The following is a 27,881-nucleotide window of genomic DNA, read 5'->3' as shown; positions in this document are numbered from 1 at the left end:
AATACATATATATATTTATATATAAATATATATATATATATTTATATATATATAAATAAATATATATATATAAATAAATATTTATATATATAAATAAATAAATACATATATGTATATATATAAATAAATATATATATATAAATATACACATATATATATATAAATATACACATATATATATATAAATATACACATATATATATATAAATATACACATATATATATATATATATATATATAGAAGTGCCATCAAAGTGTTTTTTGGCTTCTTCAGTCGGTAATAAGCAGAAAAAAGAGGAGCTTTGTGGGGAACTATTTGTCCTCAGAAAAGGGGGCAACCATGGATGGATTACTGCACGGGCCATCGGGGCACAGGCCCAGGGGCCTAAAGTGTCAGGGGCCCCCCCCGGCATTCACCTGCTAAATGTCACTGGCACTGTACCAACCAGGAGACTCAACACGAGGACAAAGGAACATAAAACTGCAAAGAGACGCAAATCAATCACACAACACGACCCCAAAAAAGTGTGTCTTGCTTCTGTGTAGAAGGAGGTTCACTCCCAACACTGTAAAGATAACCGCAGACGTGCACAGTGTATAATAAGCAGCTCATCTAAAACTTAGTGCTGTTGTCTTGTTAATACACGGTCTACATCAGACTGCTCTACTCGGGTTAATGAAGCTCCATCTCTGTCTGACCGTGTGCACAGCTTCATACAGCGAGATTAACCCCAACAGATCTTTTAATTAATTTTTTACTCTCCTTCCCAATTCAATTGGCCTGTCGAGAATATTAAAAAATAGTTTGCACTGCGGAGACACAGAAGAAGAACATTCAGCATGTGATTTATTGATTGCTGTCGGGATGTAAAGAGAATTTTAACACAATTATAAAACACATTACCACCCTAGATTTAACCCTCAGAGGAATCAATACTTAAAGGGACAGTACACACCAAAATCAAAAATACATATTTTTCCTCTTACCTGTAGTATTATTTATCTATATGTTGTCTTGGCGTGATATCAGTAGACACTTGGCTAGATTGATAAATCTCTGCAGGTAAGAGTGTGTACTGTCCCTTTAATAATTAAAGGGACAGTACACACCAAAAGCCAAAATATATATTTTACATTAAAGTTGAACATAACAAGAAACAGTTTTAGACACATGGAAACTTTTGAATGTTATTTATTATAAAGGAATAAAGAAATGAAAGAGTGCAGAATTGAAAATGGGTCTTCGGTTTTAATTACTTTATCAAATACAAATATCAAACATTTGTGGGTTACAGCTTCTTAAACTGTTTTTAAAACAATTGAAGGATGACGTGTTGGACTTGAAACGGGCATTGGTTCTAAACAGTTGATTAATTGGAAAATAATGAATTAATAACTGAACATCATCTTTAGCTGCAGGCCTAAATCAAAGGGAGGAAAGTGAAATTAGTCTTCTTTGGGTAGCTGCACATCATCCTTCTATCAAAGTGTCCAGTTTTAGCACATACATTCCATACATAGGAGAAATATGGGTATTTAAAATAAGATTAAACACTGCGTGTGCAGACATTTACATGTGCAACAAATGATATATACACAAAAACAACTTCAGCTGTGATTCAAAGACAACAGCTGATAGAAATCCTTTACACATAAGGCTCATAGCGTTCTGTTTAATAACAACAAGCTGTCTTTATACTGCCACGAACACTGAAGACGTACAGAAGCTTCAGAACCAACGAACAGCTCGTGTGGATGACTTTGATTTCATGAATATAATTAAAGTGTTTTATATTACATACATATTACAGTATATTACATGCAGAGCCTCTGTAATTAAAGCAAAACAACATTTTCAAGGTTACGTGTAAGTCTTAAAAATGCATGCTGTTGAAGAAAAGAAGAAAAAAGCTCATAAAAAAATAACCCGCTGTTAATGTAGTAAATACATTCAAACATAAAAACACATAAAAAGAATCGGCTTTTAGAATAAAGGTGTTACACAGAAGAGCTCCTATATAAAAGACGGTACAACTACGCTGTTAAAGTCTAATATATTTGTATTATTCAACGCTTTGTTAGTAACGGGACAGATTTAGTTCTGGTTGAGTATCAGGGAGACGGTGTTGCTTCTCATTGTGCTTCTCAATCTGGAGTTTTATCAAATCCTTTGTGCAAGAACAGCAACTAAAATATGTAGACAGTAAAAAGAACCTTTAAAAATCTAACATTCAATTAAATATAAATATCACACGGGCATGAACAATATATGTTCCCTTTGATTTAATTATTTCAGGTTCCGGCGGTTATGAAGAGTAGAACGTTTCTCCCTTTATGAAATATTAACCGTATATAATTCATTTAAAACATGCTCTCTAATATCTGCATGATTACATGATGTGCATCTCATAGTTGGGACTTCATTTCCTACATTTTAATGTTTCTTGATTTTTGTAATAGCTTGCTTTTATTTTTAATTTGCTTTAACTTAACTATTTCTTACCATGTTTATGTTACGCACCGATGCAAACTCCTCGTACTGGTTCTGAAAATATGTCAAAATGATGAGATTGAGACCCTAACGTAATTTACTTCCGCACTTAAAGCACAATTCTAAACGCTCTGCTCGGACACACGCGTCGCCTCGCTGTCAGGATTCAATAAGCAAAATCGAAAAGCACAACTCCTAAAATCTATAGTTTGGATACTCAACCCTTTCTGTAATTTATAAGTTAAAGTTACTTGACTTAAGTGTGTGTGACGTGTCAGAGTAATGCGCCGTTTACTGAATAAGGCATAAATCAAAGTGCAACAACAAACGTTGATCGTTTTCTACACGAGTTGGTGGTTTAACTCGAAATGATCGACATGAGAAGCAGTTCGGGCGACAAGTCTAATCTGGACGTTAAAAAAGGTTCCGATAGACCAAATTGATACCATTTTGTGAGGTAGTTTGATTAAACATTAATATATTCAGGTTGTCAAAATGATAAATTCTTCTGACGCTCCCCGAAGGAACTATTTTATCATTATTGCGTCATCGTTAGATTGCACTAGTTTCCAGGACTTGATGAAATGTGTAGCTGGCAGTTTGTGGTGCATATCAGATGTGACATTAGTTCAGCAGTGACATGAAACTTCTTCGTACTGATTGAACATGTGATAGATTAATGCTAAAAATGGCCGCCATATCCAACAGCAGCAAATGGAACAATAAAAATGTGCCCTAAAATGGTTTTTCTAAATGGCCTGGGTGTGTAATCTGCACCCGCCAACAGTCATTTCACGTCATCACTGGACCATGAAGGAGGAGAACGTCTCTTCACGTTTAAGTCCGTTACGGGCTATAATCCGCTCGACGGCGACGTACGTTCCCGTGAGGAACCCGACCAGCCCGATCAGGCTGATGACGCTGTTCTTGATGGTCACCAGTGGCGACAGGCCCTCCGTGTGAAAAGTTATAATCTGGAGGATGGGAGGAAAGATCAGCGCCAGGAAACTGCTGCTGACCGAGCCGACCAATGAGATGACGAGGTCCAGCTCAGGGATCAGGACGGCGAGAGCGCCTGGAGGAAGGAAGAGATTCATTGTGGTTAACAGACAGGTTTAAACTCCAGACAGTTTCACAGTAGGCCACACTGAGGAGGCACACTTCCTCTACACTAGGTAGAGTGTCTCCATATCGATGCACTCCTCAAGTTTCAGCTTCATATATGTAGCGCCAGCTATTTTCGATAATCGAGGCGTTAAAGTGATTTTCATGGAAAAACATCAGAAAATGCTGTTTTCAGCCGCTCACATATGTTTTTCTGCTTTTGTGTTTTATATCATATTAAACTGAACATCTTTGGGTTCTGGACAAAACAAGACCTTTAAAAACATCACCTCTGACTTTGTGACATTTCTTTTTACTATTTTCTGACATTTTATAGACCGAGAAAATAATTGACAGATTAATCTATAATAAAACATAATGGTACACATGATGTAATCTACATCCATCAGGAGACACACCCCATTCAACTTCCAACAGTTCAGGAATTAGCTTGGTCTAACATCACAGGACCAAACTAAAGCCACATTGACGTTGATGTTTTGACCTTTTAAGACTACTTTCATTTTTTTAATCTACTATCAAATTACAGATGTGCACACCGATCTAACGCAGCCTGTCGTGAAGACCTTCAGTACACAAACAAACAAGACTTGATGGGCTCACAAAGTGCCGGTTCTTTTGTTGTGAAAATGCTGGATTTTGAAGAATAAACCGCACTTAAATTTGGTATTTTGTAACGTTCACAACAGTCGTTTGTGATGAATGGTGATGGCCTAGTGGTACACCTTCCAAATCTGATGGTCGTGTGTTCAATACCAGGACTGCCACCAGTGTACCCCTGAGCAAGGTACTTAACCCTGAGCTGCTCAGGGAGACTGTCCCTGTACTGGATAAGAGCGTCTGCTAAATGACCTGTAATGTAATGAATGATTTCTGAGCAGTGTTGCATCACACTGAGCGGCTTTGAAGGGTTAACTTTGTGGTGATTGGTCCAGTTTCCCTTCATATGGGTTTAGAGTATTTTTACATGATATATATATATATATATATATATATATATATATATATATATATATATATATATATATATATATATATATATATATATATATATATATATATATATATATATATATATATATATATATATATATATATATATATCTCTCTCTCTCTGAGCTCCAACATGAGCCGGTGAAACTGGAAACGTATCCTGCTCTCAACTCTTTCTTGTGTCATAACAAGTGAAACTCCTTAAGACTGTGACCTTTGGTCTCTTTTGAGAATGTAATACCATCAGCACTTTTCTGATGTGCCCATCTATACCCTTGTTACACAACAATGATCATGTGTGACAGAAGAGCTAGATGATGAAATGACTGCGCTGCTGCAGAAGAGATAAAAGGCCCATTTTCTTCATTTTTATCTACTCTGCTGAACAGGACCAGAACTAAAGTTGATAACCGCTCGAGAAGGTTCAGGAGACAAGAAAGAAAAGAGCGACGAGTGAGAAATGAGATGAAGTGAAGCAGGGAAAGAAAGATGACGGTGCAGTTGGAAATTGAGGAGAGGACAGAGCTGCCCGCCGCGAGGAATCAAAGCTGCGATTGTGAGGCTGCTTTAGCATTTGTCGGCCGGAGGCGTTGCCGTGGTCATCGGGGACCCGGGTCATCTTCAGCCATTGCCGTGGAGACCGGGTGACGGGCAGGTTGCTCGGACAAAAGAAGCACCTGCTCCATCGTCACGAACGAGATGCGTGTTTCTGGTCATGCTGACACGCTCCACAACGAAGCTCAAAGTTTGAAATGTCTGCATACGAGCAGTCGTCTCACACACACACACACACACACACACACACACACACACACACACACACACACACACACACACTTAGCATCTTCTCCAGAGTGAGTGTAGAGGACAAGTCGGGTGTTCTTGTTCCTGCTGTACGTCGGACACCCACTACCAGCACTGGATGAAAGACTCTTTGAACCATAATCTGTGTGTTCACAAAGTCTGTCAAATCAGCCTATAGGGTGACGGCCAGGTTGATCTTTTATGTGACAAGTACAGCGAATGTACCTCGCCGCCACACGCTCCCATGGAGTAATCCTGTCACTTTCAGGAAATGGTCCTCGTCGGTGAAGGGCGCTCTTTAAACTACATTTGAAGCTTTCTGAGCTGAGCCATCAAACAAGACAAGCGCTGCTGTGGAGAGGGAGGGGGGGGGGGGGGGGGGGGGGGCATCCCTTAAGATCACACTGAGCCTTCATAGCAAATAATCCACAAGACTGTAGCTAAGAGACAGGCTGCTGTCCCCTGAGATGGAGGCAGAACATGGTTCATCAGGCAGATTCAAAAGGCCTTTGGTGTGCCAGAGAGCACTCATGGAAAAACCTTCAGAGAACGTCAGAGAAGAAGATGTCGGTGGTTTTATGATGTTGGTAAAGTCTGTGACAGGCAGGGTGAACGAGTGATCCTACCAACAATGCATCTGCACACCTTCAAAGTCCTTGAGAAGAACTAATTATCTACAGTGGCTGCAGTTTGTAATAACTCCATAGCTGCAGATGAACACTAAGTCAATAAATATTAAGTAAATTGATTTAAAATTAAAATTGCATTTATGAAGATAGAAAATAGAGTAAATTAAAACCGGAGGAATTCAAATCAAACCATGAAAAGAGAGAATGAACCCCGAGACTGAATATAATGTGGATCTGGTCGTTGTACTGTCAGCATGCCCACAACTTTTAAATCCACTCAGAGAGAAAGCCCCCCAGCCAGGTGGAGTCAATAACCTTCAGAGCCACCAGCTACAGTCAGCAGGGAGGGGGGGGGGGGGGGGGGGGGGGGGGGGGTGCTGAGGTCGGATCAAAGAAGACAGGGTCTTAGTTTCATCTTCATCCAGTCAATAGGATGCACTACACTCATTTCTGGATCTGCTGCTCAGTGGACTGTAGCTCATTAAAGATGCAAACACTCGCAGGATGTTTCAGCGGGACCGACGGCGCGCCGACAGTCAAGGTCTGGCTATGCTAATGTTAGATAGCCGGGAGTGCTTCCACTCAGCAGCAGTGGCAGCTACATTAAAGTCCACTCACACTCAAGGACAACAGCCAGAGACTTAAAGTCTTCTTCATCAAATAACCAATCCTGCCCCACATTTTCCACTAATTATGTAAAGAGCATGTAAAACACATTTATCAGAGAATCTTCCTCTTGTTCCTGTTTTAACACAGTCTATTTGATCTCAAGTCTTTCAAAAATACACACTCTGAAAAAATGTATCCTAGTTACCTTTACACATTCAATGTTAAACCAGTAATAATTCACCATTAAAAGGCTAAGATAAAAAGATATGAAATATCACCATGAAAAGGCTAAAGTAAAGAGATATACAATATCACCATTAAAAGGCTAAAGTAAAGAGATATAAAATATCACCATTAAAAGGCTAAAGTAAAGAGATATACAATATCACCATTAAAAGGCTAAAGTAAAGAGATATAAAATATCACCATTAAAAGGCTAAAGTAAAAAGATATAAAATATCACTATTAAAAGGCTAAAGTAAAGAGATATAAAATATCACCATTAAAAGGCTAAAGTAAAGAGATATAAAATATCACCATTAAAAGGCTAAAGTAAAGAGATATAAAATATCACCATTAAAAGGCTAAAGTAAAGAGATATAAAATATCACCATTAAAAGGCTAAGATAAAAAGATATGAAATATCACCATTAAAAGGCTAAAGTAAAGAGATATAAAATATCACCATTAAAAGGCTAAAGTAAAGAGATATAAAATATCACCATTAAAAGGCTAAAGTAAAGAGATATAAAATATCACCATTAAAAGGCTAAAGTAAAGAGATATAAAATATCACTATTAAAAGGCTAAAGTAAAGAGATATAAAATATCACCATTACAAGGCTAAAGTAAAGAGATATAAAATATCACTATTAAAAGGCTAAAGTAAAAGATATAAAATATCACTGTTAAAAGGCTAAAGTAAAAAGATATGTTTATAGCTTACTTTTGAAGATATTGAGCGAGCTTGCCTCCCTAATGTCTGCAGGTAGATCATTTCCGCCCTTGGGACACATTATAATAGTATTGAAAACCTTGGCTGAGTGGAAACAAGATGTCCACTTATCACAGTAACCAATTCAATTCCTTGTGGCCCATGGTCGTTTAAAATTAAATACAACTCTTCCCTTTGAGCGTGTTTGAAATAATGTAATCAAGAGGGGACGGTCTGCTGGAGGGACTGTAATCAATTTAGTCTTTGATGATTACTAATTTTATTTTTATTGAACCTTTATTTAATCAGGTAAAGATCAAGGAAGGATCAAAAATCTATTTTATGCAGTAAAAAAGCTGATCTTCAAGTCGAAGCAGTGAAAGTGAAGCTCTGGGTTTCGTAGTTTAGTGTCACTCAAACGTTCCTGTTCAGACGCTCTGCTGATTGCTTTGCAGCCATGTTGGAGAAACACTTGAGCTGAATTAATTGCTAAAGTAAAATCACTTCCTGCTGCTGGAAATCAGCCGGAGGGTTCTTTTGTGAAGAAACAGAAAATATAAATGTATTTCTGTCGCAGAGTTAACGAACAATTTGTGAGTGGTGCTATTCTTCAATAGAAATTGCTCAACATAAGATATGGTCACATTTGACACTCTGGTGAGAGTAAGGAATATTAGAAGAAGAAACAGCCACAGAGCCGTGAGATCAGGGGTGTCAAACATGCGGCCCGGGGGCCAAAACCGGCCCGCCAGAGGGTTCAATCCGGCAAATTAGAAAATTCTCAGAATGTATTTGCACTTTTTTGCACTAAAACGAAGGGAAACATTTGGAGTTGTCGTTATTTATAAGTTATTATGCTGTGATGTTACTGGTCCGGCACACTTGAGATCAAATTGTGCTGCATGTGGCCCCTGAACTAAAATGAGTTTGACCCCCCTGTGTTAGATGAAGCGCTGCAGACATCAGGCTTCACAGCTACAAGTCATCGAGGTAAAGAAAACCTTTTCCATCCTGTCTAATGGAAAACCATTTTTTGGAATGTTTTCCATTTTTTCCATAAACACAATCACTGCGTCTATAATTAAAGCCAAGTACAAACGTTTTGTCTGCATTCTGCTCTTTCCAAGGCTGAGAAGACCTTACAGAAATGATGGACATCCACCCAGAATCCGGTTTAAAATTGGTTCATTCAGTTTTATGCTCTATTTTCAAGCAGTCGTATATTTTTGCAATCAATCTTTTCTCTCTCAGGCTCAAGTTTCAGGCTACTCTGTGCACACATTTTAAATCTTGAGCCCTTTAAAATGAAAAAGCATTGACATCATTTGACCAAAGCAAACAAGCTATGGACGTCTATGCAAACGATGTTTTGAAAGTGGACAACACAAGGAAGGGCTGATGGACCAAACTACACTGGGTGCTGAAAGGATTCAAACACTTATAAAAAAATAAAAATCACACAGACGAGCAGCAGATTGCTTTTCTGAAGAGTCGCACTGATTTTAACTTCATGGAAACACACACACTGCATTAAAGATTGAAGAACCCAGGTGTATAAAAACACATAACGCAGTGTTGAACCTAAATAATAGAGATTATAGCTTGAACAACCGCCAGGAATTGATGTGCTAGCAGCGTAATAAGCAGCAGCAAAGCGAGGGCAACGTGCTGGTGGAGCGTCTGTGAGAAAGTCACAGCGTGGCCACAAATGCAAACAGATGTTTACCTTCTGTAGCAAAGACGGAAATTGTGGAATATGATTGCTCTAAATTGCACCGCTGAGAGAGCGGATGATAAATAATGAAGTCTGCTGCTTGTTTAGAGCCTGGTTTCATGAATAAATCCATATCAATGTTTTCTGAAATGATGATTTTTGAAATAATTGACGTACATCTTGAGTAAAATGAATAGCGGGCCACAGAGCGAGCAATCATATTTCCTGGATAAAATGAAAAAGTTCAGATTATAAAGAACAAACTGGTCACATTCATGAGCGGGCAGTGGTGGCCGAAAAGTAGAAAGGTTAGCAAATTGAAATTCCTGCTTTGAAAATAACATATGAGCAAGGTAAGTTATAACAGTCTCCTGTCACTCAATAACTAAACCACGCGTGTCCATTGAGCCAGCAACGTCTTGCAAAGTGCTGCAGAAAACCAACGCGGCTCTAAAGAAAGTACTTCTGCTGACAGAGACGATAAACGATAGGGCATAAACAGTCAAATACGTCAAGGGCAAAATCGCATACAGTGATTCAACTAAAGTTTAACAATCCACAAACTCCGTATCACCACACTGTGAAGAGCTGCCACCTTTTTCTTTGTGGTGCATTGTGCGACCATTAGCCTGCTATGGCAATTGTTGAAAAGGTCTAATTCATTGTGTAAAACCTGCAAGATGTGCAATCAATACCAACAGCTGAAGGTTCTGCCAGTAAAGTGGAAACATTGTCAAAAGGCCTCCAAAGTTCTTTCTACTTGGACTGACCAAAGTAAAAAGCTCCTTTCTTTGAACAATAAGCAGATGAAGCTGTTAGCACCTCTGGGAATACTACAATGGAAGCTCCCAGTGTAAACTTAACTTCTCCTCCTCACCAAACCAGGCTGAGGATAAACAAGGGACGGGATCAGACGGAGTGATGTCCCTTCCTGGCTTGACTTCACACCAGCCCGTCTATATTTAAGAGCCCTTCGGGTTCTACTCTGTGTTTTTGAAGGAGTCTGAAAGGTGCACAAAAAAGTTTGAATGACAACAGGACAGAGTGTCCTCCTGTATGTCCTGCTCTGGAAACGTGTTGTACTATTATTTGTCAAAAAGACACAGAGGACATAGCGTCGCAGTAACTTTGGTCCTGGTTGTCATCGCCTAACGATGGAGGACGCTCGTTCTGTTTGACATTCTGCTGACTCTCCTGTGTGTATAATATAGTACAAGTATTTATCACCTGCTGAATACTGCACCACAACTAAAAACACTCAAAAGTCCCGTCATGTCAGGATTCTACACACAACATGCTCAGGTTTCCATACTCAGTTCTGGCACCAGTGATCATAGTGACACCTCAGAGTATAGGAACATTTACAAGTATTATAATATTTCATCCAGGAGTGAAGCAATGTGCGCCCGTCAATGCAGTGCTCTAAAAAGGCATGTTAGGTGTCAACGCTCGGCTTGTTGGGGGCTGAACAATGCAGAGTAGGGATATCAAATCAGAGAATGGATTAAGGTGGACAACACCAGAGGGGTCGGAGGGAACGCAACCGAGGCGCGGGGTTGCTTGATCTGCAGACTGGGTCACATGAGATTTTTAAGACCAATACTGTCCATTGATATTCCAATTCATCCAAATAAGGGCGACAGCTCTCTAAATGTTGGTGCCATTACAATTTAAAGACAGTCACAGGCTGACAGAAAGTATGAGGCAGATGAGGCTGGAGGAGGAGTGGAAGGGAGGGAGGATGGAGTTGGGGGGCGCGGCTGACCTTCCCCGCCCAGCAGGAGGTTCATGCTAAAGACAGAAATCCTCCGGCTGACCTGTCTGCTCGCAGTCCGGCCACTCCGAGTGCGTCAGCCGAGCTAAAAGAAGCACGGTGAAATGTGGGTTGGATGTTCGGGGACAGAGGTCGTCGTTCAGGCTACTTTGAAAACATGACTTGCACATTTAGACACTGGTTTGTCAGATGTGACCTACAGGGCTGTTCTTCCTGATCATTGAAGAATTGTTACCTTATGGGTGCTGTGATAATGACAACGTGATTAATGAGGTATTTAATGTGTCGTTATTTACTCCACCGCAGAGTCACATTAAGGGACATGTGCACCAAGACGTTAATACAGAATGAGTTTAATCCAAAGAGGTCGGGGTCCTTCTGGTAATTTCATTTCTTAGACTTCTTTTCAATCACTTTAGAGCGTTGAAGGAACACTTATTAAAACAATTGCGTTTTCCCCGTTTGGTGTGGAAGAACTGGACCAGAGCCCAGACTCCATCCAACAGCTTTCAGGAACCAACACGGTGTATAGCTGAAGGATCTCAATAATGTTTTTGTGTCTGAATGGGAGCAACGCCCGTCGCCTCCCAAAGACTGAAACGGAAAGAGTGGAGGCCGTTACAGCAGTAGATTAATGGCTGAGAACCACAATCACATGTAAGTGTAATGTTCAGGCCCCACATACGTTTGTCCATGTAAAGTATGCAATTGTTCTATTTTAATTTAATGTTTTTTCCTTATGAATTAAAAGTACAAAATAAATAAATAGGTTTTAGAAAAAGAATAATTGTGTAGTTTGTGTAATTGAACTACTTTTCTCTCCATTGACATGATTAATTGTTTCTGAAATAGACCTTTGGACCTACATAGATTCATCACATCTAGTCATTGATTCACTGCCGCTAACAGACACGAGGTACTTAAGATGCATCGACACAGGCGCACAAAGCAAAGACCAAACCACACAAGTGAATTAGCTCCACGAGACGCACACATCATGTTTCTGAAAGGGTGAAAACATGACAGAGCTTCAGTCCAGCAACATGCATTCCCAGTAGCATGTCACCTTTGTGCCACAGTGCTCCAGGAGGAAGAGAAAAGAAGAGGAGGCTCACACGACATCATGTCCTCTCTTGTTCCCATCAACAGCTTAACAACACACGCTAGCTGCTCTGCTCAAGCCTGTGGTAAAGTGACTCAGACAAAGGAAGCACTTTAAAAGCAAAAAGGAAATGACCGTTACAGCCAATATCGCAGGCAAGAAAATGCAAGAAAATTGGCTTTCACAGCTTGCTTCTGAAATGGTCCTGATGTCATTAGTTTTGTACGTAGAAGAAGAAATATATAATGGTGCCGAAAATTGCAGCCTATGTGCTTTGGGAACAAACCATTCATCCATGTCCTCAGTTCAGACCCGAGGGGCCAAAGGGTGGGGTTCACAGAGAAGTTCAAATCGCACACATATGGGCTTTAACGATACATCAAATGACTCTGTAATGTGACAGAGTTGAATTGGAATCCAAACGAGGGTCAATACCTGAGGCTTTGAGGCTTTGTAGTTAGCGTTTATATGGATATGTTCTTCTGGCTTTGGGTCAGCGGAGAATCAGAAATCCTTTATTAGTCCCACGGCGGGGAAATGTACCATGTTACAGCAAAAGAACAAGAAAGTAAAGTGGCCAGTACACAATTAAATAGAATACAATAGAGTAACAATAGTATAAGTACACAGTCGTTGAATAAAAGTTGTAAGAGTGAATATTGCACACAATGATTGATTAAGTTGTATTCTTATCAGCACTACAGTCGATGCGTACAGGGCGCTGCTTGCTGTACAGATTGTAAAGCTCTTTGGGTTAAATAAATAAAAGGTATTTATGTCTTTGGCTGGCTAAACCATGGGAGGATTGGGGTTGGATTTAACGGCTAGCAATAAGCTAACTCTTTATTGACTTACAGGTAAATATTGAAGTCTACTTAAAGCTGCATTAATCAATATTTCTATACGAACAATGGGTCAGATGAGTGCATATACCCCCCCCCCCCCCCCCTCTCAACTATTTAAGCATCAGTCACTCACTGACTGTACCTGCCCAGATCAAATGGCAACCCAAGTACTCTGCCTTTGGGTAATCTTTGTAAACCCTGTAATATAACGGTATCATGGTAAATACAACGGCAAGAAAAAAAAAGGCAAAGCCATAAAGCATCCCTGCAGCTGTCACTTAGAGGCTCTCTGATCCAAAAAGCAGCAACAGTAAGCTCCTCCGCCCCTCAACCTATCTCTGGTACATTAGAATAGAGTGCTCCCTTCAAAAGAAATCTCCCTGCATTGAAATGTCCTGACCTTTGGAGCCGGAGCACAAGTCAAAGCACAGCTCAGCAGAGAGAGAGTTTGCTCAGGGCCGTCGTCTCTTTTAACTCTTATCTGACCGTTTGACATCGAACTCAAACCAATGACGGGGAAACACAAAGATCTGTCGTAGTTCTGGTGACACAGAATCAATGTTCCTTTCACAGTTCTGCCTCTTCAATGCGCTCCAACGTACAATCAACAGAATACATTTAAGCAGTGAAAACTGCACTCGCTGTGGCGTTTTTCGCCATCAATCATTGGAAATCCATTTCGCCATCGCAGACAGCCAACAAGATGATTTGTTGGCTGACTAATCTCATATTAAGCAAAGACACGTGAAAATGTTTAACGACACAGCGAGTAAACAAATATGTCAATAAGACGAAGTACTTCCTCCTCACGCTGAAGACTTACGCTAGGACTCTCCTGAACACTCCCAGAAGTCTCTCTGGGTATTACTGTTGGAGTCTTTACGTCGCTGTGTAACCTTTAGAGGAGTGATGTACCTGCTGTGTGTACGGCTGCTCAGGGGTTTGTTTCTTTGTCAGCCTGCACACTCAGATAACCTCACAGAAGCAAACTCGCATCACTAAAATATACAACAAACATAAAAACAAAAGCGTCTCCCTTTGGACCGCCGATAACCAACATCTGCTCTCGATTCAAAGACTGAGACTCTCGGAGGTTTTCTCTTCGAGATTCGTTCCACACGTACGCAGAAGATGATGCACTTCTTCAAACCCATCTTGTATTTCCATTCAAAACCAAAAGCAATCTCCTACTCGCAGACGTGCATTGAGGAGCATCCCGATTCCTCCTCCAGCCCCCTCAACTCCTTCATTCAAGCATGCATCAGTGGGATCCAACTGAAGGCAAAGTCCTTTGTTGTTGCTGCACAATCTCCATCTCCACATTCACAGAACACACACTCAGCGGCAATGGAGCCAAGAGTTGCTTTGCAAATGACCCAGAGACATGAAGTGGCACATGTATGCATACATTTCCTTTTATTAGCTTATCAACATGCATGTGCATAAACCTGCACAGCGTGGAATCTGCCTAATTCTCTCCAGGAACCAATCTCAGCTAATGAAGGAAATGAAGATCCTGGGGCTAACAAGCGCCGTGGTTTGCATAAAGGAGGAAACTACAGCGCTTCACTCCACGTGAAGCGCTGTGAGGAGAGAATAGCAATTAACTGAGGCTGGACATGTCTTGTTATTTAACTATTTATTAAAGTATGCATTGGATAGCACTATAGTCTTCTGTAAATCAGTTAAATAAGCGGCACAAGATAAACACGTCTGCCTCGACAGTACATCCAATTCTCTGCTCCATTTCCCCGACATACATATTCCCTGTTCCTGCTTCCAATACAGAACGCTGTCCTATAAGGCATGTATAATATAAAGACATGAAGCACTCCCTGGGGCTGAGAAACCAGCATCTGTATCAACCTCAACTTCAGATTGCAACATTCATCAGGTACACTATGAAACCTTCACATCTCCCTTCACACTGATGTGATTTAAAAAGTACGCAGACACACAACAGCTACACAGGAAGTGAAACTAGTTGTATATTGTTGGCTGCAGGGGTTACATATTACCCACAAGGCTATGCATGACCCATTCACAAGTTAGAGGTGGTGCAAGTAGACGTAGGTGAAGATGGAAGGAAACTAATAACTGCCAAAATGTATTTTACGAAATGTTTTTGAGGTAGTAAATCCAAGTTAGTTCATTAAGTTATAGTCTTGGACTATTTCATTTGAAGGGGAAAGAATCGAGTATTTCCTAAGAAGAACATCAATTATAGGTGTTTTATTTGGTCCCCCGGGTTGGGAACGACTGAGTTAGAAATAATATTAAATATAAATTATTATTAGCATCAATAATGTTCATGGTGAATTTGATGCAACCAAAACATGTTAATGACCCGTGTCCTGTAAACACATTCATGTTAATCCAGCAAACTGCGTTTTGGAGCAAATGATAAAAGGGTTAGCATGCTACTGACTACACAACAACAACAACATATGAGCACTGTGTTACTGATCTGACACACACGCTCTTTGTAAACAGGATAAATGTTGACGTGAGCTTCCGTCCGGTGTTCCTGCTGCAAACTAGATACTTCTGGAGCTCCTTGTTGTTCACAAGACGTGTTTTGAAGGCTTCTTTAGCGTTTCTTTCATTAAACAGCAACAAAAACAATACAAAAAAACCTCTTTTCAGAAGGAGGCAGCGGTTAGTGTCACGTCAGTTTGTCGTTCACAATCCATCCAGAAATAGATTTGTACCAACATCACACTTTGCTTCCGAATGCAATCAAAGCTCATTTCAGGCTCACGGGTCAAATTTAAATTGAGCGGTTGGTTTCAAAAACCATTTAGTGGCTGCTTCTCTTAGAAGCACTTTGTAACAGCATCCATCCAATAATCCCAGTGTTTCCCCTACCATTGTCTTGGAGGGGCGTTGAGTCACAGAGTTAAAGGATCAGCAGTCCTGGCTGAAGGAGAATCAATAGCAATTGGAGAACTATTGCTGCTATAAAAAGCCTAACAGAGCTATTGCAGGGGACCATTCCCTGCTGCCTGACACCGGGGGAGGAAAGAGAACAGATGGGGGAATGCGGTGTGTCTTTGAGTGTGTGCCAACAGGACACATGGCTGTAAAGTTACTGGGTTTCATTATCACACACACACTCCTAGAGATACACAGGCAATAAACTCTTAACCTACAGAAGTGCTGACCCCAGCATCCTCCCACACATGTAAAGTACATGAATACACAACCGTTCATACACACGCATGCAAACACACAAAACTGCAGGTACAAAGAAACACACAGAAGGTGATATATATATATATATATATATATATATATATACACACAAGACATGCACTAAATATATAAAACATGGCGAGACATGAGGCAACCACCTGCACACACACTTCACGTGATAGCCGGCTCAATGAGGTTAGTTTCCTTCCATCCAATTACTGCTTCTCTGAGAGCAGCAGTGCAATGTGCTGGTGTCACATCTAATCTCACACTGGGCTGTTAAGACACAACATAAGTAGTGTTGGACTCTGCTGACGTCAGAACATTTCCTCCAGCGGCAGTTACCCACTTATACAGCACCTACAGCAAATGTAGAGAAATCTAAAAACGACTTCTGTTCTCTTTGCTTTCATTGTGACTTCACAAGTGAAACCAAGCGGTACAATCGTTCCATACAAGCAGCACTGAAGACGGTACAAAGAGATTCTGAAGACACAAAATGGTCCACAACTATTCTTAGAAAGAAGACAGAACGCAGCAACAAAAGAGCAGCTATTGCTAAATGTAAGCAGTAAGTACGACCAGCTCCTGAACTCTGCTGGTGATGATGGGATTGTCTTGTGTTTCGAACTTTATCAGGGATTTAACCAATATTTCCACCAGAGGAGCCAGAAACACAATGAGTGTTTGTGTCTGTGATAGTTCCAGGTGTTAAACAACATCCCTGTTAGTGGAGTGATTGGCCAAATCTTCATGGTTCTTCTGATGAGCGGGAAACGGTAAAGTGCAGACGGGACCTTTAGTTCCAGTGGCTTCATCGTTCCTGGAACAAAGTGGTGGCGAAATGTGAGTCGTGGTCGCTTCCACCTCCCTCAGTTTTGCGGGTTAGGACTTTTCACAGCCAGTTAAAAGATTCAAACCAGCAACCATGACTGGGATGTGCACCAACATGGCTATTATTCCATTTTCACGAGTAAATGACTTCCGTCTTTACATCGCTGAGACAAAGAGGCAAAGAGCTGTTAAAGGAGGAGACAGGTCTGAGGTCTGCTTGCATGTTGAGCCGCTTGGTATTTTGTAACTTATTAAAAAACATTCGTTTGTAGGCTGGGAACGCTTAGAAGCAGCAGCTGGTACGCCGGTTGTCACTGCTCCATTTTTATTTTATGAATTAACCTAATAAAAAAACACAATAAAAGAAACAAGGCGCACTGCAGAAGTAAGTTCAAAAGCTTCACAGCAGCCATGAAGGACGCTCCACACAGACGGCGGTCTCTTGTTCCTGCGGAGGACGGAAATAAAGACGTTGTGCTGAACTTCACTGCATCACAATATACGATGAAAGGAAGATGGAGATCAGTGAGCAGGTTGGCAGCAGGGGACCAGCCCATCGCACAGGGCTGATCCCAGAGCATCCTGTATTCATGCACAGAAACTAAACTGATGGTAACTTATACAGCTTCAAGAAGGGGAATTATGTAACAACCTGGGGTGCAGCAGGAAGGTACCCGAACAGGCGAGAGAGTTCACGGTCATCGCCACCAGAGGATTCAAACAGGAGACCGGTATTGGATGTAATATATTCAACTCAGTTAATCACAGTTTGTTTAATTAATGACGGCATTGCTGCATTTTAACCACACACACACACACACACACACAATGTTTGGATGTGTCTACGTGTTGTGATCAGTCCAACTAAAACAGTTGTGGAGCTGCAAGTCAAGCGAGAGACAAACAATCACCAGCTGTGCTGATAATAGACTTATTCTGTAAATGAGTTTTTCATGCAGAAATGTCAGAAATGCTGTTTTCAGCCAATCAAATGAGGAGATTTCTCTGTTTCACAGGATATTAAAGTGAATATCTTTGGGTTTTGTTCTGACAAGACATTTAGAAAACATCACATTGCACTCTGATGGACACGTTTCACTGTTTTCTGTCATTTTAAAGATCTAAATAGTTTTAAATCCACGACGGCCACCATGACTTAATGTTGGAACTTGAGCTCGATTTGATCTCCTGCTCCTCTCAGCCCAAATTCAAATTCATCATCATGACGTAAGCTCTAAATTGTTCAAAGAAAAAGCCCTTTAACATTTGAACTTACTAAAGATAACTGGATATTAAATGGCACATTACACATGTAGCATTTCCAGAGTCATTATTTCCTCCTTCACTGAATCCATGGAATCCTGCATTACTGCGAGGACTCATTACTTACATGTGAAGATGACCAAGACGGTGCGGAGCAGCAGGTCCACGGGTCTCTCCCACCTCTCTGACACGCGAGCCACGACCGGTGGTATGAGAATCTCTGCTGGGACGTAGAACTGCAGGGCGAAGGTGATGAAAATACCGAAGCAGTAGAGCAGCTTCACCGCCTGGTACGTCCTGCAGACGGAGAGAGACAGAGTCAGAGAACTGTGGCACGAGTGCAACCTTTCATAAAGTACAAAACAAGATCCATCGAAAGGATATCATGACTCCTGCTCACTTCTGATTTTAAACAGATGCTGGTAATTACAGCCTCTGATTGTTCAACCTTATTGAAGAAGCCAATCTGTTCCACTACCAGCATCAGTCCAATCGATGGAAGTCATTTCCCCGTCTCCTGCGCCGATAGTAACAAGTAACGAGAAAACAAATCCGATGGGAATATTTGGCTTTAAAAGGAGCTCACAGAAGGAATGGACGAGGGCGCATCATGTCTGAGGGATGGTTTTAATCAAAGCCTCCACGAAGCCGACATGAAGACGCAAACCACACATTTGTAATAACGGCGTAATAACCCGTGATGTTTGAGGAGCCGTATTACTCTCGATATTGATAACACCTGGTCTCAGTTCATGGAACGTGTCGTGTTTACTGTTCTGAACACCTGGGACCATCTTTTATATTAAAGCAGCGGAGCCACTTGGCTGAGGAGTAAGTAGAACGCAGAAGTAGAATCCAGGGAGTGTTGCTGTTATCTCACCAGCAGTTGGGCAGGTTGAGAGTGATGCTCCCTCCTATGTGCTCTCCAAAGCACATGTATCCTATAGTACCGAGGCTGATGTAGAGGAAGGTGACGATGCCCATCCCCAAATACAGAACCGGGATGAAACTCTGAGGCCTCTGCATCTTGTTCTCCAGGGGAAGAACCTGCCGACACAAAGATTCAAAGACACAAAGAGACAAAGAGACCGTCAACAGGACGAGAGACCAAAATATAACTATGCAAATATTTAACAAAGAAAATGTCTGAATGAGACGTTCATATTATTCATATTATACATCCAGGCATCAAGTTCCACCTCATGTAAGTGATGAACAGATTCTTGTTTGGAGAAAACAAACGTTATGTAATAGATTCTGTCCGCTGAACAATGAAACATGTTGGAAGGAGCAGCCCTGCCTACATCATCTGCGTATTTAAATCTGTGATATCTTTAGACAGATTGGAGATAATGAGAACACTTAACACACCAGGTGTGAATGCAAAGACTCACATGTCATAATCCAGATAATGTATCCAGATACACAGTTCATGTTAACAGCAGATGTAAATGTGCTTTAAGCGTTTAGATGTTAATGACTTTGCTCCTTGCTTAATCATCGAGGTATCGCCAGGCGGTCACGTACCACTCCAATCCCTTCGAAGGCAAAGATGGCCGTCCCAAAGAAGAGAGGGTAGTTTTTAAGTCTGCCCACTTTTGGAAGCTCGGTGGGGTTGGCGATGTTCTGCAGAGAAGCAAAGAGAGAACAGGTGAACGTGATATTACAATCCAAGTGTTGAATTCTGCCAGGCAGAATATTACAAATGGAACTGTTATTACTGTAAAATAAACCCAAGTGGGAGAATAAAAGGAAATGTCAGCCAGTAAACGTCATCTGTTTGGCACACTGTAGCCGGACACACACCTGCCACAGCATCGCACACACAAACTCAATTCTGAAAACAACCGGCTAAAGAAAATGCAAATCAATGCTCGTTTCCATCCACTGCAGGCAGAGTGATGACTTGGTTGGTACGAGAGCAGCAGGGGAGAGAACAGCATTACACCGCTGCACAACAAGAAGACTCTTCTACTTGGTGAGTGTGACACGTAGAATACTGGATGGAAACATGATGCACGTGTTTGTTCCATGTGAGGAAGGTTACATCAGTGGAGCCATGAGAACAATGTGAAGCTTCATGTGTCACTTATTTACTTTGCTTTTGTTGATCCACAAACGTTTCCACCTCAGCCAAGCACACATTTTATCTGCAGATAGTTCAAGTTTATTTTTTAATTATTATAAAATATGTCCAAATTAAAAAATGTGCATAAAACCCGGCTGATGGAAACTCACCTGACTCTGCTGTGATGGAAGCGTCCTCGTGGTTTCACTTTGGACGACGCTGGTTTATATATTCCTCTCAGTGAAGGTCAACAACGTTTTAAAAGCTTGAAATCATAATGTGGGTCATTAACAATTTACCTGGAGCCTTTAAGAACCACATGCACACTGAACCCACTTCACTGCATGTGGTGCTTACTTGGATGTATAATGTAGTGTAATTGTATCGTTTAGACAAATGTAACATTATTTATAACATATAATCTATTTAGAATATATTTTAAAATTGTATTAATTACGTACGAAGTGATCAGCTGACATCTTTGTATTACTATTTTATGATGTTATATTTTAGCTTCATAGTCATTAAATATTTAAATTACACAATCTCTCGCTCCATCATCCCCTCACTCGCGAACAAGACCCCGAGATACTTGAACTCCTTCACTTGGGGTAAAGGCTCATTCCCTACCCGGAGTAGGCAATCCACCGGTTTCCTGCTGAGAGCCATGGCCTCAGATTTAGAGGTGCTGATCCTCATCCCAACCGCTGCACACTCGGCTGCGAACAGATCCAGTGACTGTTGAAGGTCACAGACCGATGATGCCATAAGGACCACATCATCTGCAAAGAGCAGCGATGAGATCCTCAGGTCACCGAACTGCAACCCCTCTCCTCCACGACTACGCCTCGATATCCTATCCATGAAAATCACAAACAGGATTGGTGATAAAGCGCAGCCCTGGCGGAGGCCAACATTCACTGGAAACGAGTCCGACTTACTGCCGAGTATCCGGACACAACTCTCGCTTTGGGCGTACAGGGATTGGATGGCCCTCAAAAGTGACCCCCTCACCCCATACTCCCGCAGCACCTCCCACAGTATCACCCAGGGGACCCGGTCATACGCCTTCTCCAGATCCACAAAACACATGTAGACCGGATGGGCGTACTCCCAGGCCCCCTCCAGGATCCTTGCAAGAGTAAAGAGTTGGTCTGTTGTTCCACGACCAGGACGGAATCCGCATTGTTCCTCTTCAATCAGAGGTTCGACTACCGGCCGAACCCTCCTTTCCAGTACCTTGGAGTAGACTTTACCAGGGAGGCTGAGAAGTGTGATACCCCTGTAGTTGGCACACACTCTCTGGTTCCCCTTTTTAAATAGGGGAACCATCACCCCGGTCTACCAATCCCTAGGCACTGTCCCAGACTTCCACGCAATATTGACGAGGCGTGTCAACCAAGACAACCCCTCAACACCCAAAGCCTTCAGCATTTCTGGACGGATCTCATCAACCCCTGCGGCTTTGCCACTGTGGAGTTGTTTGACTACCTCAGTGACTTCCATCAGGGAAATTGACGATGATCCCCCATCAGCTTCCAGCTCTGCCTCAACCATAGAGGGCGTGTTAGTCGGATTCAGGAGTTCCTCAAAGTGCTCCTTCCACCGGCCGATAACCTTCTCAGTTGAAGTCAGCAGGGTCCCACCCTTGCTGTATACAGCTTGGATGGTTCCTCGCTTCCCCCTCCTGAGGTGCCGGATGGTTTTCCAGAAGCAGCCGGGGGCTAGTGAGTATCCCCACCCCAGCCCGACGCCTCACACCTTGGGCAACTCCGGAGAAGAATAGAGTCCAACCCCTATCCAGGAGTATGGTTCCAGAGCCAAGACTGTGCGTGGAGGCAAGCCCCACCAGATCCAACTGGTAGCGATCCACCTCCCACACTAGTTCCGGCTCCTTCCCCCACAGAGAGGTGACGTTCCACGTCCCCAGAGCCAGCCTCTGCTGCTGGGGTCTGGTCCGTCGAGGTCCCTGACCATCACTGCCACCCGTGTGACAGCGCACCCGACCCCAGCGGTTTTTCCCATGAGTGGTGGGCCCACAGGATGGATGGATGGGAGGCACCACGTAGCTTCTTCGGGCTGTGCCCGACCGGGCTCCGTGGCAAACCCGGCCACCAGGTGCTCGCTGTCGGGCCCTCCCTCTGGGCCTGGCTCCAGACGGGGGCCCCGGGCTTCCTCCGGGCAGGGTCTCTCCTTTCCTTTCCCTTTCTTTCATGAAGTCGTTTTTGAACCATTCTTAGTCTGGCCCCTCGTATGACATTACCTGTTATATTTGCATATTCTACATGCAAACTGTAATATATATATATATATATATATATATATATATATATATATATATATATATATATATATATATATATATATATATATATATATATATATATATATATATATATATATATATATATTAGTATACATTATACTGCATGTGGCATCTCCTTTAGCAGTGACCTGGTTTCTGCTGTTTTCTAAAGGACGTTTTAAAAGCTCTGAATGTGCAGGACCAAGACACAAATCAGGCTTAAGTGTCACTGCGGCAGCGGGAAATACTACTGTGTGCGTTGATATATGCAAATACAAACATGTAAAAGCTTTGCTTGAAGTGAAACTAATCATTGCATTTGTAATATTAAACATATGTACAGTTGGAAAAATGAAAAACTCTTTGACTGTAATGAAAAGATGAATTACAGCACGTTAAGTCCATTGACCTCCTGCATGTAAAGTGGGACTCTGGAGTACTCAGGCGTGCAGCGCATGTGAAGTAGAAGCATCACTACATCTGCTTTATTGTGTGCATGTAAAACACCGTCAGGGGAAGAAAAAGCAGAACTGAGAGGCGAAACTGAAGTCAGAAAAGATCTTCTGCGAGTTAAAAGGTTAAAAGCAGACGAGAGTGCGATGGAGATAAAGCTGGTGCTCACCGTGAGCGAGTAGAAGTAGATGAGGATCAAGCTGGCGCTCATCACCAAGTTGGCCACCAGAGAGAGGGGCGCCAGGTACTTCAGGTCGGGGACGAACACCAGCAGGATGACGGCGGGCAGGAAGCAGAGCATGTAGAGACGCGAGTCAAAGCTCGGCACCAGCACCTGGGTCTGGTTGGTGTAGTTCATGTGGCAGCTGAAGGTGGTGGCGTTGGCTGCTTCTACCACCTGGTGAAGGCGCGGGTGAAGCACGGAGAAATAAGTCAGTTTATAAATGAGAAGAAACTGAACGGATTCTGCTGAAAAGTGCAGAAACTTCTCATTTCTTTTATTCAGTATTTAGATCCTTTAAGTGAACGCACTAATACCACTGAAGTAAACAAGAGTCCTGCTTACTTCAATCAAAGTGTGTCATCAGCTAAAAGTAGTAAAAGTCAGTGTTTTACTATTAAATGTGATGTTTTGGGATTTATATTACTGCTGCATTCATGTTGCCTTTTACTGCTGTAGATTTGTACGGTTGTGCTCATTTTAACTCCTTTATTTCCTGTTGGTAGTTTAAACTACACACATAAGATCCTCGTGTGTTTGTACTTTGGTCTCCGTCCTGTGAGAAACACGTCTCTAAAAAGTCTGTTTTCAGCTGATCCAAAGAAGTGGGATCATATTACTAACAAAGAATAACATCCTTTAGATTATCACAAACATTTTAAATCACAGCAGACAAACTCTGCAAATGTTTGTTTGTTACATGATGAATTCATTTTTAATCATAATGGTTATTGATGTATTCATAACATGCCAACAGGTCACAATGAGACCAGCACAGAGGACAGACAGCACCATCTAGTGGCTGGAAACTGTAACACACACACACACACACACACACACACACACACACACACACACACACACACACACACACACACACACACACACACACACACACACACACACACACACACACACACACACACACACACACACACACACACACACACACACACACACACACACACACACACACACACACACACACACACGTTGCTGATATGTTTGTATACGTTATGCATTCGTCTGAGACATCTTGTATCAGTAAGTGATGCTCTATCAACAGGTTAGACATGCGCATCTGTATGTTCACTTTTCTGATCCGATGAAAAGTTGGACGTATTTGGACTCTGACAAAGTTTCATATACTCCGGCACACGTTTCTGTCATACAGAGATGTGTGACAGGACCTGTAGTTAGTATGACATGAGGAACCATAACATTGGCTCAATAGGTCACCTTATTAGTTTCTTTTATCATATCAAGTCAACCTCATCTTGTTTCTGGAAATGTTACACTGATCGTAGTCAAAGAAGAGCCGAAATATTTTAGTCAAACAGGCAACATGTGTCTTTTTTACTCCCAACCCTGTGGTCATTGTAAACTTTAACCTGTGCATCCTGTTACATGTACAACAATTATTAGCTGCTGTTTTTATTATTTAATCTAAATGTATTGAAGGGCAGCATGTAAACTCTGTTGTGGGATCACTGTTCTCCCTCTGCTACTAGTGACCTATGTATCCCTCTGTAGTACGAGTAAACATTGAACCCTTCGCTCTGACTGCGTGTACATATATGGGCAATAATCTTAGATAACTATAACTGCCAAATAACCGTCATGTGACCGTCCACACAGAAGTGAATCCAAAAGCACACAATGTAACAAACAGGTTCACAACCTGCTCATACATCAGAGCGTGTGTGTGTGTGTGTGTGTGTGTGTGTGTTCAGCACCTGCTTGATGTTGTCACTGAGGAAGACAAAGTAGACGCAGCAGAAGCCCAGCTGGGTGATGATTAGAAACAAGTTGACCGTCTGTCTGAGGGCAGAGGGGGCACATTAAAGGTGAGTCAGCTTCAGTCCATATTGAGGCTGAACTATAATCGTTGGTTCATGAACCAACACGAGCTGCAGGTGAATCATGTTCTGCCTGTCCAAGACGCTCCCTGGAAGAGGGATTATATCATTGAATGGGAGTTGATAACCTGTTTTACATGTGTATAAGTTCAGCTGCTGAGCAGAGACTGAAAGACTTCAGGTCACTAAAGCAGTTAAATGAGTAAATTAACCAGTTTAACACTTCACCTCCAATCAGAGCCAAACTATAGCAACCGGTGCAGAAAAGCTCTCAGAAAGTAGGAAACTGTTCAGAAGCACAAGACTCTTCTTTATAAACGTAAGAAGTACTTCATAGGAGGCACACAGACGCCAACACTCTTCACTGACTGAAGGTGGTGACGTGATCTGATGTTAAACATGCGTCTTACTTCCCCCACTGCGAGTGTCTCCTCAGCCACGACACGTTCTCCATCCCGTACTGCATCGCCTCACCGTAGGTCAGAGACGGCCGGTTCATCCTGGACGGGGGAAACAAAGTTACATCTTTTTTATTGATCCTGCGTTCATCTAGTGGAGACGCTGCAGCTGAGGCAGCGGCGGCGGCGGCGGCAGTACAACCATGACAAGCCTAAAAGGAAAATGAAAGTGAAATAAGTTCAGATAGGCAGGACATTAAAAAACCTTTACTGCCAATACAAGTGTCTGAACAACAGACAGCTGGGGAAGAAGCAGGAAGAAGAGCTAAACGAGGAGGTGTATCTGCAGAGGAGAGAGAGAGAGAGATGTAGGAGGCTGCACATCTACGAGGGAGCAAGAGGAAGCAGTGACTCTGACTCTGCAGTAAAACATAAGAAGCAGGAAGAAGAGCTAAACGAGGAGGTGTATCTGCAGAGGAGAGAGAGAGAGAGAGATGTAGGAGGCTGCACATCTACGAGGGAGCAAGAGGAAGCAGTGACTCTGACTCTGCAGTAAAACATAAGAAACAGGAAGAAGAGCTAAACGAGGAGGTGTATCTGCAGAGGAGAGAGAGAGAGAGAGAGATGTAGGAGGCTGCACATCTACGAGGGAGCAAGAGGAAGCAGTGACTCTGACTCTGCAGTAAAACATAAGAAACAGGAACAATTCTTCTCATCAGCATTTTGTTCTCAGAATTTCTATTTTGTCGACGCTGCGTCTGAGGCTTATTGTGGGAGATCTTCTTTCATGCTCTCCATCTGCTTAATCTGATTTGCCGTGGCAGGGCGGGGCCGGCGTGAACGGGGCAAAGGGTGGGAGACAACGTGGACTGTTGGAGGCAGCACACACTGCTGTGTTAGTGACACCAGCAGCTGTAAAACAGATCATGGATCAGACTTTATTGCCTCATTGGTCCAGTTATACAAACTGATGGGTTGATTTGGGCTGGTGACACATCTTTACTGCCCCCCCCCCCTCAGCCTGGTGGAGCTGGTGGCAGTTACTTTATGTCCGTGTGTGCTGCTGATTACACAGCAGAGCCGGGTGGAGAGACACTTAACTAGAGTGTAATCTGTCAACCAGCCACAACAAACAAGCCACTGTTGGCTCAGCAGGCTGCTAAGTAAAGAAAAGACAAACCAAAAGCTGTGGCATTACAGCGCACACAGCGTCAGAGGGGGGGCAACGAGCCACAGAGGCCGTGCTGCGAGGGGGCGGAGTTACAGACCAGAAGTTATCTTCAGGCTGCGTTCTGAAACAAACAGCTCCATCTGAATGAAGACACTTTATTCTAACCTGCTGGTCTCTGTGCACTCAACACTGCACGCACACACACACACACACACACACACACACACACACACACACACCACACACACACACACACACACACACACACACACACACACACACATAAACACACACACACACACACGTGATTAATGACGACCCTCTCCCCCCTGAGGCACAGCATGATGCTCATCTATAATTTCTTTAATTGAATTTCCAGATGTTATGTACCTAAAGTAAAACTGTCCAGACTCTCGAGGCCTTCATCATCATCATCATCATCATCATCACATGCACAGTTACTGTTAATGCAATTGAGAAAAACAAGTTTGCAGAACTCCTTTATCTTGCAGCGATCAATGAATATCATCACGTTGTTATTTTTACCAGCTGTGAACTTGTATGTTGGGATCATGATTATCTAACACTTAGCTAGATCCGGGGTGCGAGGGTCAACAAACATCTCCCCACTGATTAACAGCTGACGTCATTAATATTTGACATTTCACAGAATCCGTTATTCAAATCCACTTACTGGAAGTAAGATAACTTGACAGACGTCCCGTGCAAACAGTGGCTTTGAAACTTACTTGATACTGAGGTGGTGGGAACATTTCACCAGAACCCTCATACAGTGCACGGCTATCACCCCCATACACAGCAGGCTGATGGGTCCGAGCTGCAGAGAGAGAAGCAGAGAGTCACAAGTTAATAGTGAAGCCAGGTTCCCCCTCTGTTCAGTGATGATCTAACCCCCACCTGCTCAGGGATCCAATCATGCGTCACTTTACAGACGTGCAGTGTAAAGATATATCTATAAGATCATCTCTTACAAGCTTAGAGATGACACATTAAATACAACAACACAGAAACACCTGCATATGTCGAGCTCTACACTTTCTGTGAAGCAACCGCTCCAGCTGTTTTACATTTCAG

The 27,881-nt window shown here is 42.3% G+C and overlaps 1 protein-coding gene across 1 annotated transcript in view; it reads right to left on the bottom strand.

Annotated features, from left to right (window-relative positions):
- Nucleotides 1-1,176: 1,176 nt before the first annotated feature.
- slc36a1 (solute carrier family 36 member 1) overlaps nt 1,177-27,881 on the bottom strand; it is a 32,597-nt gene continuing 5,892 nt past the window's right edge. The window contains exons 5-12 of the mRNA XM_029441336.1: nt 27,536-27,624; nt 25,628-25,717; nt 25,095-25,179; nt 23,308-23,535; nt 19,840-19,938; nt 19,193-19,359; nt 18,440-18,609; nt 1,177-3,566 (exon numbers count right to left, since the gene is read on the bottom strand). Of these exons, the coding sequence (XP_029297196.1) occupies nt 3,292-3,566; nt 18,440-18,609; nt 19,193-19,359; nt 19,840-19,938; nt 23,308-23,535; nt 25,095-25,179; nt 25,628-25,717; nt 27,536-27,624 (1,203 nt within the window). The 3' untranslated portion in view covers nt 1,177-3,291. The remainder of the gene's footprint in view (nt 3,567-18,439; nt 18,610-19,192; nt 19,360-19,839; nt 19,939-23,307; nt 23,536-25,094; nt 25,180-25,627; nt 25,718-27,535; nt 27,625-27,881) is intronic.

The sequence above is a fragment of the Cottoperca gobio genome, chromosome 10 (genome assembly GCF_900634415.1).
Source record: "Cottoperca gobio chromosome 10, fCotGob3.1, whole genome shotgun sequence".
Lineage (NCBI taxonomy): Eukaryota > Metazoa > Chordata > Actinopteri > Perciformes > Bovichtidae > Cottoperca > Cottoperca gobio.
Note: the sequence above shows the minus strand (reverse complement) of the source record. Positions and strands in the feature narration are given on the sequence as shown.